This window comes from Littorina saxatilis, linkage group LG9 (genome assembly GCF_037325665.1).
Source record: "Littorina saxatilis isolate snail1 linkage group LG9, US_GU_Lsax_2.0, whole genome shotgun sequence".
NCBI classification, from domain to species: domain Eukaryota; kingdom Metazoa; phylum Mollusca; class Gastropoda; order Littorinimorpha; family Littorinidae; genus Littorina; species Littorina saxatilis.
In genome coordinates, this window is record NC_090253.1 from 11,700,405 (window position 1) to 11,714,127 (window position 13,723).

The 13,723-nt window shown below is 47.1% G+C and overlaps 1 protein-coding gene across 3 annotated transcripts in view; it reads right to left on the reverse strand.

Annotated features, from left to right (window-relative positions):
• The window catches only part of LOC138975273 (eukaryotic translation initiation factor 4E transporter-like), a 49,734-nt gene that overhangs the window by 12,593 nt on the left and 23,418 nt on the right, over positions 1–13,723 (reverse strand). For all 3 annotated transcript variants that reach the window (XM_070347929.1, XM_070347927.1, XM_070347926.1), the window contains 5 exons: positions 8,705–8,811; positions 7,886–8,034; positions 7,300–7,375; positions 6,592–6,700; positions 3,240–3,475 (listed from right to left, as the gene is read on the reverse strand). In XM_070347929.1, coding sequence (XP_070204030.1) covers positions 3,240–3,475; positions 6,592–6,700; positions 7,300–7,375; positions 7,886–8,034; positions 8,705–8,811 — 677 coding nt within the window. The remainder of the gene's footprint in view (positions 1–3,239; positions 3,476–6,591; positions 6,701–7,299; positions 7,376–7,885; positions 8,035–8,704; positions 8,812–13,723) is intronic.

Sequence of the window (13,723 nt, forward strand, 5' to 3'; positions counted from 1 at the left end):
TATGCTTTCCTCATGAGACACATTGGGTCACATATGATCAAGGTCAAGGTCACTTTGACCCTTATGAAATGTGACCAAAATAAGGTAGTGAACCACTAAAAGTGACCATATCTCATGGTAGAAAGAGCCAATAAGCACCATTGTACTTCCTATGTCTTGAATTAACAGCTTTGTGTTGCATGACCTTGGATGACCTTGACCTTGAGTCAAGGTCACATGTATTTTGGTAGGAAAAATGTGTAAAGCAGTTCTTAGTGTATGATGTCATTGCTAGGTTTAGTTATTTGACCTTGACCCTGAAGGTCAAGGTCATGTCAAGGTCAAGGTCAAGCATGTGAGTCGTATGGGCTTTGCCCTTCTTGTTACAATTTACTTTGAAGGATTGGTAATTTTCAGTTCTTTGAGTACTTGTTTGATCGTTGTTTTGTTTATTGGTGTTCATGTAACACACACACTTGCCTAGGGTACCGAGATATGCAGATTATTGCTGTCGGAATGTGTCAACAATAGTTTCAATAGTTGTGTAGCAACCATGGTGTCATTCTTATAATTAATTTCACAATTAACTGAATGCACTGAATATGAACAACGTTTTGTTCATGTTATGACAGTGTTTTGTAACACACTCATTGGCGAATAAACAGCATTTTCCTTGATAACTTCAAAATCCGCCTTCAACCTAAGATTTTTTTGTTGGGTTTATCAAGTTTTTTTGCACAGTGTATTGTTTTCATTACCAAGTGGATGGATATATGCTTTATACCTTACAAAATAATGTGAAGTAAGACTTTTTTGGTGAAATGTAACACACTCAGTGTTAAAAGTGAGAAAATCTTCTCTGTATTGTGAATTGGAGCATGGTAGAAGTCATAAGACATCATTGTTAGGTTGTTATGGTTTTGCTCTTTCATTTTTCATTCTTTTGCATGCATTTTTCATGTGAATATCTTGACAGTGTCCTAAAGTTTGATTTTTTTGGTGAAATGTAACACACTCATTGGAAACTTTTAGGAATGACTTGACAGATAACTGATAATGGGAATAACGGGTCCGGTATCATTGATGCATTTCAACTCTTTACTATTATGTACTTGTTTCTCTTCCCATTACATGTATTTCTAAGGTTGTGTGTGTAAAATAAATAGGAATTTAGCAGTTTTGAATGTCTGTGTTGTGAGACACAGAAAGTTGATTTTTGTTTGAATACATTTTCACATCTTGTTCTGATTTGATTTTTTTTGCAGACTGTCCGTATGAAGTGTGTGGAACTAAGAATTGATTGACTGCTGAAACAGTAATCTTTTCAGTTCTTTGAGTACTTGTTTGATCGTTGTTTTGTTTATTGGTGTTCATGTAACATACACACATTCCTAGGGTACCTAGATATGCAGATTATTGCTGTCGGGGAATGCCACTTTTCACAAATGAAGATCAAGGTAGATACTAACTAATGCAGTTAACTTTCATTGTGTAATAGGTTTACTGTTAACTGTATATTAGAAAACAATGTGTGACACGGTGTTATGTAACACACTCCAGTTAAAATTTAAAATGCAATTCATTCCGCAGTAATTGATGAAAATACATTGTTACTGCCCAGACACAACTAAACACATAAACAGTTTTGCTGGACCCCAAAATGGAAAGTAATCCAAGAGTTTGTATTTGTGACTCAAGTGTCCCACAAATTGGACACCTTTTCTGAGCCATGACCATATATGACCTTACTGGGAGAATGCAAGTTTCCAGTACAAAGGACTAAACATTTCTTACATACTGCTTGACTAAAATCTTTATAAACATTGACTATATTCTATACAAGAACCACTTAACAAGGGTAAAAGGAGAAACAGAATCCGTTAGTCGCCTCTTACGACATGCGGGGTGCAGAGAAATAAGGATGTGGAAAAGAAGACTTTTGGTAAGTGAAATAAAGGTGATGGATCCAGTCAGGTAGAAATAAGACAACAAGAAAAGAATTGGAAAACTGCAGGGAATAGTAGGGAGAGTTTTCTTGGAAGGAAATATAGGTGAAAGGACTGGTAAGGCAGAAATAAGACAAAAGAAGAGAAGTAAAGGGGTGGGGTAGCTCTGTTTAAACGCTCCCGCCGCGTGAAGGCGACCCCATGGGAGCCCCTTTTAATACACACATTGCCTCCAGTAAAACTTGTACTGTAGACAACTCCCCTTTTAATACACACATTGCCTCCAGTAAAACTTGTACTGTAGACAACTCCCCTTTTAATACACACATTGCCTCCAGTAAAACTTGTACTGTAGACAACTCCCCTTTTAATACACACATTGCCTCCAGTAAAACTTGTACTGTAGACAACTCCCCTTTTAATACACACATTGCCTCCAGTAAAACTTGTACTGTAGACAACTCCCCTTTTAATACACACATTGCCTCCAGTAAAACTTGTACTGTAGACAACTCCCCTTCCAATACACACATTGCCTCCAGTAAAACTTGTTCTGTAGACAACTCCCCTTCCAATACACACATTGCCTCCAGTAAAACTTGTACTGTAGACAACTCCCCTTTTAATACACACATTGCCTCCAGTAAAACTTGTACTGTAGACAACTCCCCTTTTAATACACACATTGCCTCCAGTAAAACTTGTACTGTAGACAACTCCCCTATCAATACACACATTGCCTCCAGTAAAACTTGTACTGTAGACAACTCCCCTATCAATACACACATTGCCTCCAGTAAAACTTGTACTGTAGACAACTCCCCTTTTAATACACACATTGCCTCCAGTAAAACTTGTACTGTAGACAACTCCCCCTTTAATACACACATTGCCTCCAGTAAAACTTGTACTGTAGACAACTCCCCTAATAATACACACATTGCCTCTTGCTAGCTTGAAGGTGAATCAATGCATACCAAAATAAGTTTTCATCATTATTTTGTATGTCTACCCACTGCAAAAGCGTACTTGTGAATGTTTTGTTTTGTCTAAAAATTAAACGTTCCATAAAATAACTTGATTTTTCATTCTGGATTTTGGAACGTTGGCTGACTCCAACTATCTGTTTCCGGGTTCCTCCTTTTTAAGACCTGAATTTTCAGAGTTCTTAAAATGAGAGGTTCCCAGCATTTTCCGAAACTTACAACATTCAACAAGGACTCATTCCAATCACTCTCGGTCATTCTTTATCTAATCTCTGAACGCTTCATATCAAAATCATCCCCCTAGCAGCATGCATCCATCCCTGCCTACCTTGTCGTCAAAGTTGTCGGGCGGGGGGTGGTGGTGGTGGTGGTGGTGAAGGTAGGGGGACTCGTCGTGAGGGCCCAGGTGCAGAGCGTCGTCCATGTGGGCGCTGAGGGCCGACAGGTTGGAGTTGAAGGAGCTGGGGGTATGCAGCTCGCCCCCTTCCATCACCCCACTGCCCATAGCGGAGTCGTCCAGAGACTCCGACCCCTGTTTCTCCATGCCCTGCTTGTGGTTCTCCACTGCAACAACATCAAGACACATTATTTTTTGGTTAGCACAAATGAAAATGTGTCTAAAAGTGTGCATGCTGCAGACACAGCCCCGTGGAGAGGATGAGGCGCACTGACAGAAGAGTCAACATGTTGAGATTCATCAACTGTTGTCTGAAAAATGTTGGTCATCAGTGACTTTTGATTTGTGCACTGCAAAAACACCATGTATGAATTTTCATTGTCCACACAAACAGAAAACTTCACAAAAAAGTGTTGCCTGACCGCTCATTGGTGAGCGCCGACATCTGACACTTGACCCAAAGTACGAAACACACACAAAATGTGACAATAGACAAGTCTATGATCAGTGAGCAAGACAAATAACAAGGGGCAGGTAAAGACACAGGACAGGTAAAGACACAGGACAGGTAAAGACACAGGACAGGTAAAGACACAGGACAGGTAAAGACACAGGACAGGTAAAGACACAGGACAGGTAAAGACACAGGGCAGGTAAAGACACAGGGCAGGTAAAGACACAGGGCAGGTAAAGACACAGGACAGGTAAAGACACAGGGCAGGTAAAGACACAGGGCAGGTAAAGACACAGGGCAGGTAAAGACACAGGACAGGTAAAGACACAGGGCAGGTAAAGACACAGGACAGGTAAAGACACAGGGCAGGTAAAGACACAGGACAGGTAAAGACACAGGGCAGGTAGAGACACAGGACAGGTAAAGACACAGGGCAGGTAAAGACACAGGGCAGGTAAAGACACAGGGCAGGTAAAGACACAGGACAGGTAAAGACACAGGACAGGTAAAGACACAGGGCAGGTAAAGACACAGGACAGGTAAAGACACAGGACAGGTAAAGACACAGGGCAGGTAAAGACACAGGACAGGTAAAGACACAGGGCAGGTAAAAACACAGGGCAGGTAAAGACACAGGGCAGGTAAAGACACAGGGCAGGTAAAGACACAGGACAGGTAAAGACACAGGGCAGGTAAAGACACAGGGCAGGCAAAGACACAGGGCAGGTAAAGACACATGGCAGGTAAAGACACAGGGCAGGTAAAGACACAGGGCAGGTAAAGACACAGGACAGGTAAAGACACAGGGCAGGTAAAGACACAGGGCAGGTCAAGACACAGGGCAGGTAAAGACACAGGGCAGGTAAAGACACAGGACAGGTAAAGACACAGGACAGGTAAAGACACAAGACAGGTAAAGACACAGGACAGGTAAAGACACAGGGCAGGTAAAGACACAGGACAGGTAAAGACACAGGGCAAGTAAAGATACAGGACAGGTAAAGACACAGGACAGGTAAATACACAGGACAGGTAAAGACACAGGGCAGGTAAAGACACAGGGCAGGTAAAGACACAGGACAGGTAAAGACACAGGACAGGTAAAGACACAGGACAGGTAAAGACACAGGGCAGGTAAAGACACAGGGCAGGTAAAGACACAGGGCAGGTAGAGACACAGGACAGGTAAAGACACAGGGCAGGTAAAGACACAGGGCAGGTAAAGACACAGGACAGGTAAAGACACAGGGCAGGTAAAGACACAGGACAGGTAAAGACACAGGACAGGTAAAGACACAGGGCAGGTAAAGACACAGGACAGGTAAAGACACAGGACAGGTAAAGACACAGGGCAGGTAAAGACACAGGGCAGGCAAAGACACAGGGCAGGTAAAGACACAGGACAGGTAAAGACAAAGGACAGGTAAAGACACAGGGCAGGTAAAGACACAGGGCAGGTCAAGACACAGGGCAGGTAAAAACACAGGGCCGGTAAAGACACAGGACAGGTGAAGACACAGGGCAGGTAAAGACACAGGACAGGTAAAGACACAGGACAGGTAAAGACACAGGGCAGGTAAAGACACAAGACAGGTAAAACCACAGGGTAGGTAAAGACACAGGGCAGGTAAAGACACAGGACAGGTAAAGACACAGGACAGGTAAAGACACAGGGCAGGTAAAGACACAGGGCAGGTAAAGACACAGGGCAGGTAAAGACACAGGGCAGGTAAAGACACAGGGCAGGTAAAGACACAGGACAGGTAAAGACACAGGACAGGCAAAGACACAGGACAGGTAAAGACACAGGACAGGTAAAGACACAGGGCAGGTAAAGACACAGGACAGGTAAAGACACAGGACAGGTAAAGACACAGGGCAGGTAAAGACACAGGACAGGTAAAGACACAGGACAGGTAAAGACACAGGACAGGTAAAGACACAGGGCAGGTAAAGACACAGGACAGGTAAAGACACAGGACAGGTGAAGACACAGGGCAGGTAAAGTCACAGGACAGGTAAAACCACAGGGTAGGTAAAGACACAGGACAGGTAAAGACACAGGACAGGAAAAAGCCACAGGACAGGTAAAGACACAGGACAGGTAAAGACACAGGGCAGGTAAAAACCACAGGACAGGTAAAAACATAGGACAGGTAGGTAAAGACAGGACAGGTAGGTAAAGACACACAACAGGTAGGTAAAGACACACAACAGGTAAAGACACAGGACAGGAAAAGACACAGGAAAGGTAAAGACACAGGATAGGTAGGTAAAGACACCGGACAGGTAAAGACACCGGACAGGTAAAGACACAGGACAGGTAAAGACACAGGACAGGTAGGAAAAGACACAGGACAGGTAAAGACACAGGACAGGTAAAGACAAAGGACAGGTAGGTAAAGACACAGGACAGGTAAAGACACAGGACAGGTAAAGACACAGGACAGGTAAAGACACAGGACAGGTAAAGACACAGGACAGGTAAAAACACAGGACAGGTAGGTAAAGACACAGGACAGGTAGGTAAAGACACAGGACAGGTAGGTAAAGACACAGGACAAGTAAAAACACAGGACAGGTTTGTTTGTTTGTTTGCTTAACGCCCAGCCGACCACGAAGGGCCATATCAGGGCGGTCACAGGACAGGTAAAGACACAGGACAGGTAAAGACACAGGACAGTTAGGTAAAGACAGGACAGGTAAAGACACAGGACAGGTAAAAACACAGGACAGGTAGGTAAAGATACAGGACAGGTGAAGACAAAGGCCAGGTAAAGACACAGGTAGGTAAAGACGAAGGCCAGGTAAAGACGCAATATGACTCACCTCCAGTGTCATCATCATCAGTCTCTTTGGCTTGTTTCTCTTTCTCCGTCACCCGATCTGAGTGCATCTTGCGAATCACCGAAGTTGGGGTGAAGGCCATGGTTGCTGGCTGATAAACAGACTACACCATGTATTTACAGAAATCATTCATAGAAAGCACCAAACTGAAATCTATGCCTGTGGTCATTCCGTGGACAACCATCTTTTTTCAGCCTTCTGTCTCATTAAAATCTTGAAAATCATGCAGGCTTCGTTACAAACGCCAACATTAGCAACACAAACCTAATTTGAAGCAAATTTGAAAATCGTAGTCTGGACTCAAATGGAGTATTTTTCCCCCCAAAAGCCTAAAAAATAGAAATAAATTACTCCAAAATAGTAAAGATAAACAGGTCTGTGTAATAAATGAACTCAGCTTCAAATGATACTTGCTACTTTCTTTCCCAATAAAACCTAACAAAAATTCAGTCAACACGCATACACACCTACACTTACTCTCTTTCTAATACACACACTGTGGCATATCTTTAAGTACCAATGTGCAAATACAATCAAGAGCATCTCCAACGAAATCGTGACTTGTGAATTACTACCTGCAAATGATGAGTCTAAGCAGGTGTGTACTATTGATCCAAAATGCAAGAAGCAGGAGGGGGGAGGGGATAAAGTGACTGTGAGTAGGAGACAGTGTGACGTTACCCATCATACCTTGGCCTGGCTGGTGGTGGAAGTGGTCGGAGTGGACAGAGCCTCGGACCTGCTCAACTGGATGGAACACTTGTCTCTGTCCGTGCAAAACAAGTAGAAACATTGACAAATTCACCATACATCTGCGGTTCAGTGACACTGCACGTTCTTCTGAGCTCTGCGGCTACATAATTTGTATGGATGCTGGCACTGTACTGCCTGTGAGCGATGTTTGTGCTCCTCATAGTCAAAGTGAGGAGACAGGACAGAAACAAACAAAGCATGTTTTGAGCTGGGCCTTCTACCAATATCACGAAAGACAGAAGAGGAAAAGGGTAAAGATAATAAGGAGTGGTGAAGAGAATGGGTAGAGAAAAGGAAGATGGGGGGTGTATGGAGGACAGAGTGGTGAGGAGAACAGCTAGAAGTGGGGAGATTGGGACGATAGGTACAGGGACAAGTACACATGTTCAGTGTTGTACTCAGGCTTCCATTTTTCTTGCCGTTTCTAGACGCTCTTTTGATGATGAAGACTAATCATCACCACAATCCATATCGTGTTACAATTTACGATGCTCACAGTGAAAACAATGAAGAAACCACTGACCTTTCCTGTTGTTTCTTGAGGTATCTCTCTTTCTGGTCCTCCAGTTTACGCTTAATAAGCGCAGTCTGCAGAATGGCCTGGGTATGGGCCACCAGCTCTTGTGGGCTGGGCACACGCTGCATTACCGGTGAACGCATCCCAGATGTCGTCTGCACAATGACAGGCATTTCCACATGACAAACTTCTAGCTGAAGGCTACACAACAACACTGGACCAAGGAAAATTGATTGAAACTTATCAATCTACATTTAGATACAGAAAGCTCAAACAGGTATGATTTGAAGCAATCATTCAAAACTGTATCAAACTTGTTTGCGAATTAGACCTTTTTTCTGTTTCCATCTTTCATGCCTTTGCGATTGAAACAGTACACAGAGCAATGTACTCTCATATTTGTTTGATCTTCTGTCAGCTGACCTAATCTTCTCCCAGACAGCTACATATATCACCAGTTTATCAAACAAAGAATGTCCCTTGCAACAAATGGCCCATTCACAAAAACCTTTCTCAGGTTGTTACATGAAACAGACTGACTGCTCAAACAACCAAAAGATAATGAGAAGATGAAATGTAGCTTGGGACGGTTGGTTTGCTCCTTCAAAGACAGACTGCTTCCTGCCATCTTGTTAGAAACAAAGCCAACCATTTGAAGCTAACTGTTCATCTCGTCATCATCATTGATCTTGTGTAACTTCTTTGTCAATTGAAGTTCTACAGAATGCCTAGTACTGTATTTCACTAAACATTCCACTTATCAAAAGTTCTTAATTTTTTTATTGTTAAAAGTGAAAGTGCACAAGTTGAGGTAGAGTTTCTTACGGTGAGCGTGTTGGGGGACATGGACTGGCCGGCCACTATGGGGCTCAGTTGCACCGGGTGGACGGGGGAGGGTGCGCTCAGGTGCATCGGGGGCTGCTGGCTGAACACTGAAACACAGTGGATAAGCAAGATGACATGGTGCAAATACTTCTGCCATCAGAAGAGTGGATATGCAAGATGATATGGTGCAAACACTTCTGCCATCAGAAGAGTGGATATGCAAGATGATATGTGGCCATTTCTGCGAAAAGGGACCTTGTTGAGCTAAGCCTCTGATTGGAGAAACGCGGGGTCAAAGTTAGAGCAAAATGTAAACAAACTTTGCTGTGCTGACTGATGCCCACTTCAAGTTGAATTTCTAAATGTTCAATGAATTGTAAGGCTTCTTTTTAAGCCTACTGTCTATATGATACTTACCGAGACAGTACTATTCTTGCACATTATCTATTATAGGCCGAAAAAATTGGACAAAACGCTGCGTGGGTACAATTATCTCCCATAACCATGCGCCACCGTGGATCCCAAGCACTGTCTGAGTGCTTCCCCCTTACAGGATGTAGGTGGCGCGTCCTCTTTCTTTATGAGCTGCAGACCCTCAAAAAGCCCATAACATATCAAGAGGGGAGGCGGGAGGGAAACTCTAATAGTACTGTCTCGGTAAGTATCATATAGACAGTAGGCTTAAAAAGAAGCCTTACAGTCAATATAACACTTACCTCGACAGTACTATTCTTGCACAGAATACCAGAGTGGTGTGAGGGTGATATGTAGAGTATTAAACTCCTTAATCAAAATCACTTAAATCCAAGGATTAAGATACCCAGGCAATTTTCGAACAGTACTACTGTAAAAGAAAATATACCCAAGAAAAATACCTTAGACTGACGTGACCATGCTGGCAACCACTGCTTTGGCAATGCCATACGACTGGTCAAGCCTGAGACTGGAAAAGTCTCGCATATAGTGGTTAATAAACGTGGCTGGAGTCTTCCAGAACGCGACCGCCATTATGCTTTGGAGCGAGGCACCCCGCACGTGCGCCAACGAGGAGCCGATAGCCCGAATCTCGTGTGCCCTGATGTCAGGGACCACATCCACTTGAGCATGAACATAAGCCTGTTTGATAAGCAAGGTCAGCCAACGAGCTAAAGTTTGTCTAGAAATATCCGATTGGTACTTCGGATTAAGCGAGACAAACAGTGACCGCTTAGAAGACCGAAAGCTACGTGTTCTATCCAGGTACACTCTAAGGGCACGTACTGGGCAGAGGAAGCGATCAGGGTCATCATGTTCAAGAGTGGGAGCCAAGGCTTGAATGACTACTGGTTTGGACAACTCCGAGGCATTCTGATTCTTGGCTCGAAAGTCTGGTAGGAAAGCCAACGTCACCTGATGTGTGGTGAACTCAATGTCAAATTCCAGGCCACTCAAAGCTTGAATACCACTGAGTCTACGGCAAGTGGCTAAAGCGATGAGGAACACAGTCTTAAAAGTCAGGAACTTGATACTAATGCCTGCCAGGGGTTCAAACTCCTTGTTACGCAGGAGTTTGAGAACCAGGAAGACATCCCACTTGGGAAATGAAACCCGAGGTTTAGACACCGCTGCATTGCTAATACCCGAAAGGACATTAGCAATGAGGGAGGAACTGATCAAGTGTTCAGGTCTGCGACCAGTAGCAGCCGCAATCGTGGAAGTGATGGCAGATTTGTATCCAAGAAGAGTCTTAGAAGAAAGACTCTTCTTTTGATACACTTCCACCAGGAAGTTGGCCAAGTCCTGTGTTGAGGGATAAAGCGGCTTTATCCCCTTGGACAAGGCGAAGGAGGCCCAAGCTCTCCAGCGTAAGTCATAGAGCTGATTAGTTGATCGCCTCTTAGCGTTCAAGGAAAACTCTACTGAACTCTTGTGCAATCCTAGTGCAAGCAGTTTGGAGCGCACAAGAGCCATGCGGTCAAGCACAGACTCTCTGGACGTGGATGAGGGAGGCCTGATCGAGGCTGGAGCAGACTTCCCCCGTCCAGATTCAGAGGTAGAGGGTCTACGTGGGTGAGACCGCGAAGATCTGGAAACCACGGAGCTGTTGGCCAGTAAGGCGCGACCAAAATCAGTCTTGGCCGTTCCTGCAGATACTTTGCCAGTACCCTCGGAATCAGAGATGTCGGGGGATAGGCGTAAGCATCGAGGAGCCTCCACGAGAGAGTGAATGCGTCCACGTGGAACGCATTCGTGTCTCGAAAGGGGCTGACGTACCTGGGAAGCCGAGCGCTGAATCGAGTTGCGAACAGATCGATCAGAGGACGGTCCCACCTTGCCCACAGACGCCGTAGAACGTTGTGAGCGATGGTCCATTCTGTGGGGAGAACCTGATCGCCCCGACTGAGAATGTCGGCCAGGGCGTTCAGTTTCCCCGGAACGAATTGGACTGACATCCGGACCTGATTGGTCTGGCACCAGAGCAGAATCTCCTCCGCTAACAGGGAGAGGGACCGAGAATTGGTGCCCCCCTGGTGGCGAAGGTAAGCTAGGCATGTGGTGTTGTCCCCGTGGACCAACACATCCTGATCCCGAATCAGGAGGCGAAACTCCAGCAGAGCCCGACGAACCGCCTCCAACTCTAGAAAGTTGATGTGTAGGAGGGACTCCTCCTGGGTCCAGACCCCCTGGGCCTCGTGCAGGTCCAGGTGGGCCCCCCAACCCCGCGTAGAAGCGTCGGTGTACAGGAAGAGAGACGGCCGTCTCGGTTGGATAGGCACCGCAGAGTTGAGCCAGATCGGGTCCAGCCATTGGACTACAGCCTCGTGAAACCAAGGCCCGATCTGGACCAACTCGGTGTAATCGAGAGGCCTGGAAGTCCGATCTGCTACTGCCCGTTGCAGGGGACGTTTGTGTAGCCTTGCAAGGGGCAGCAGCAGAGCGACAGACTCCATGGAACCCAACAGTTCCGCCAGCCGCCTGTGAGGAACAGCGCGGCAAGCCTGAATGGAGAGGATCTTTCGCCTCAGGGAGAGGATTCTGTCCGGGGAGGGAGACACAGTGTAAAGCACTGTGTCGAACGCCATCCCCAAGTAGCAAAACTGCTGGGCTGGCACGAGGTCTGACTTGTGCCACTGTATCTGGAACCCCAAAGCATGGGTCCGTTCCAGGACCTGCCGGGTGTGTTGGAGGCATTGATCGCGAGACTGGGCCAGGGTGAGCCAATCGTCCAAATATTGACGCAGACGCACACCCTGAGCTCTGACCAACGCCGCCAGCTCCTTGACCACCTTTGTAAAAATCAGCGGGGCCAAGGACAGGCCGAATGGGAGGGCCCGAAACTCGAACACTGTGCCCTCCCAAACAAACCGGAGCAGATGTCGGTACCCCGGGGCCACCAGGATGTGGAAGTAAGCATCCTGGAGGTCCACAGACGTGGCCCAATCGTTTGGCCGGATGGCCAACCGGACCGACGAAGGGGTTTCCATCTTGAACTTGCACCTGCGAAGGTACAAGTTCAAGGTGGAGAGGTCCAACACCGGCCTGAACCTGCCGTCCTTTTTGGGGACGGTGAACAGGCGGGAGTAGAACCCCGGAGAAGGCTGAGAAAGGGGGTAGACAGCCTTCTTCTCGACCAACGAGTTCACCTCGTCTTGAAGAGCCTGCCATCTGGCAGGGTCTCGAGGAGGGGGGAACGTCAAAGGTAGAGCGGACAATGGAGGTTGTGACGACAGCGGTAGAGAAAACCCCGACCCCACCACCCTCAAGATAAACTGGTTGGAGACCAGTCTGCCCCACATGTCGCGGGCCCGAAAAAGGGAACCGACGGACGAAAGAGGGGCAACTTGAGGGGGCGTCAACGTAGGGCCGGGACTCACTGAAAATTCTGCTGGCGGGCAGGCGCAGGCTTGCGACCACCCCCCTGGTGGTGCTGCTTACCCTTACCTGTCTGAGCACCCTTCTTCTTACGCTTGGGAGCACGAGAAGCCGGGGCCGCAGGGGGGAACGCGACAGGCGCCTGAGAGGAGGAAGAAGGAGGCAGTGAAACTGGCTTCTTCTTCTTCTTCTTCTGAGGCTGGGAGCTGGAGGTGACTGTAGCACTTCTCTTACTCCCCGCCGACGTCGCCGAAGCAGCGAGGCCAACCATCAGAGAATCAGTGTTCCTCTGGCGTGTGGACTCCACCACAGAACGGACAGTGCCCGGATGAAAAAGGGAAGAAGGCTGAGGAAACGTGTTCCTCAGACTCTTCCTCATATCCGGAGGCACTAAAGAAGTAGCCAGAAAATGATCACGGAACAGGGCCAACAAGTGGACCCGTGTTCCAATGGCCAATTCTGCCGCAGTCGTCACGCACGATCGCACGGCATGCAAAGCCCGATCCACTCGAACCGTGTCAAGGACCCGAGTGGAATCGGACTCTGCCCGATCGGGAGGGTCCAACAGTGTGGACAGCGTGCTCATCCATGTCAAGGCCTGTGATTGGGCCTCGACAATGGAAGAAACGGTGGCCTCAAGATTGTGGAACGAAGCAGAGCTCAGTTCCACCTTCTTGACCGAAGGCACCTCCCCAACGAACACATCACCGTCAGCCCCACCCTGAACACTCGAAGTCTGGAAAGGGAGAGTTCGAGAGTCAAAGGGAAAAGGGAGGGACGAAACAGATTGGACACGAGGAAACAGTGGAGGTGCGCCTCCCGAAGGAAAGCACGGCACTGAATCCGCGTCCTCCCGAGGAACATAGGTCGCGTTCGCACGTGAATCTGTACTCCTCAGGCGATGTGCTGCCGCTTCCACCGTGGCACTAAGACTAGGGTGGAACGCGAATTGCTGGCGGCCGGATCGTTCATAAAACGAGCCGCCGGCAGACGCGGCGTGTGCCTCCCGCGCCCGGGCCGAAGCGGACTCCAAGGACGAGAGGGCGTCGGAGGGAAGGACGTCCTGAAACTGTTCAAACGTCCTTCTAGCTGTGCGAGGGAGAGCCTCCTGCCTCTCGTCCTCAGACTCCACGTCCTGTGTGTCAACCGAAGGGTTGGGAACACTAG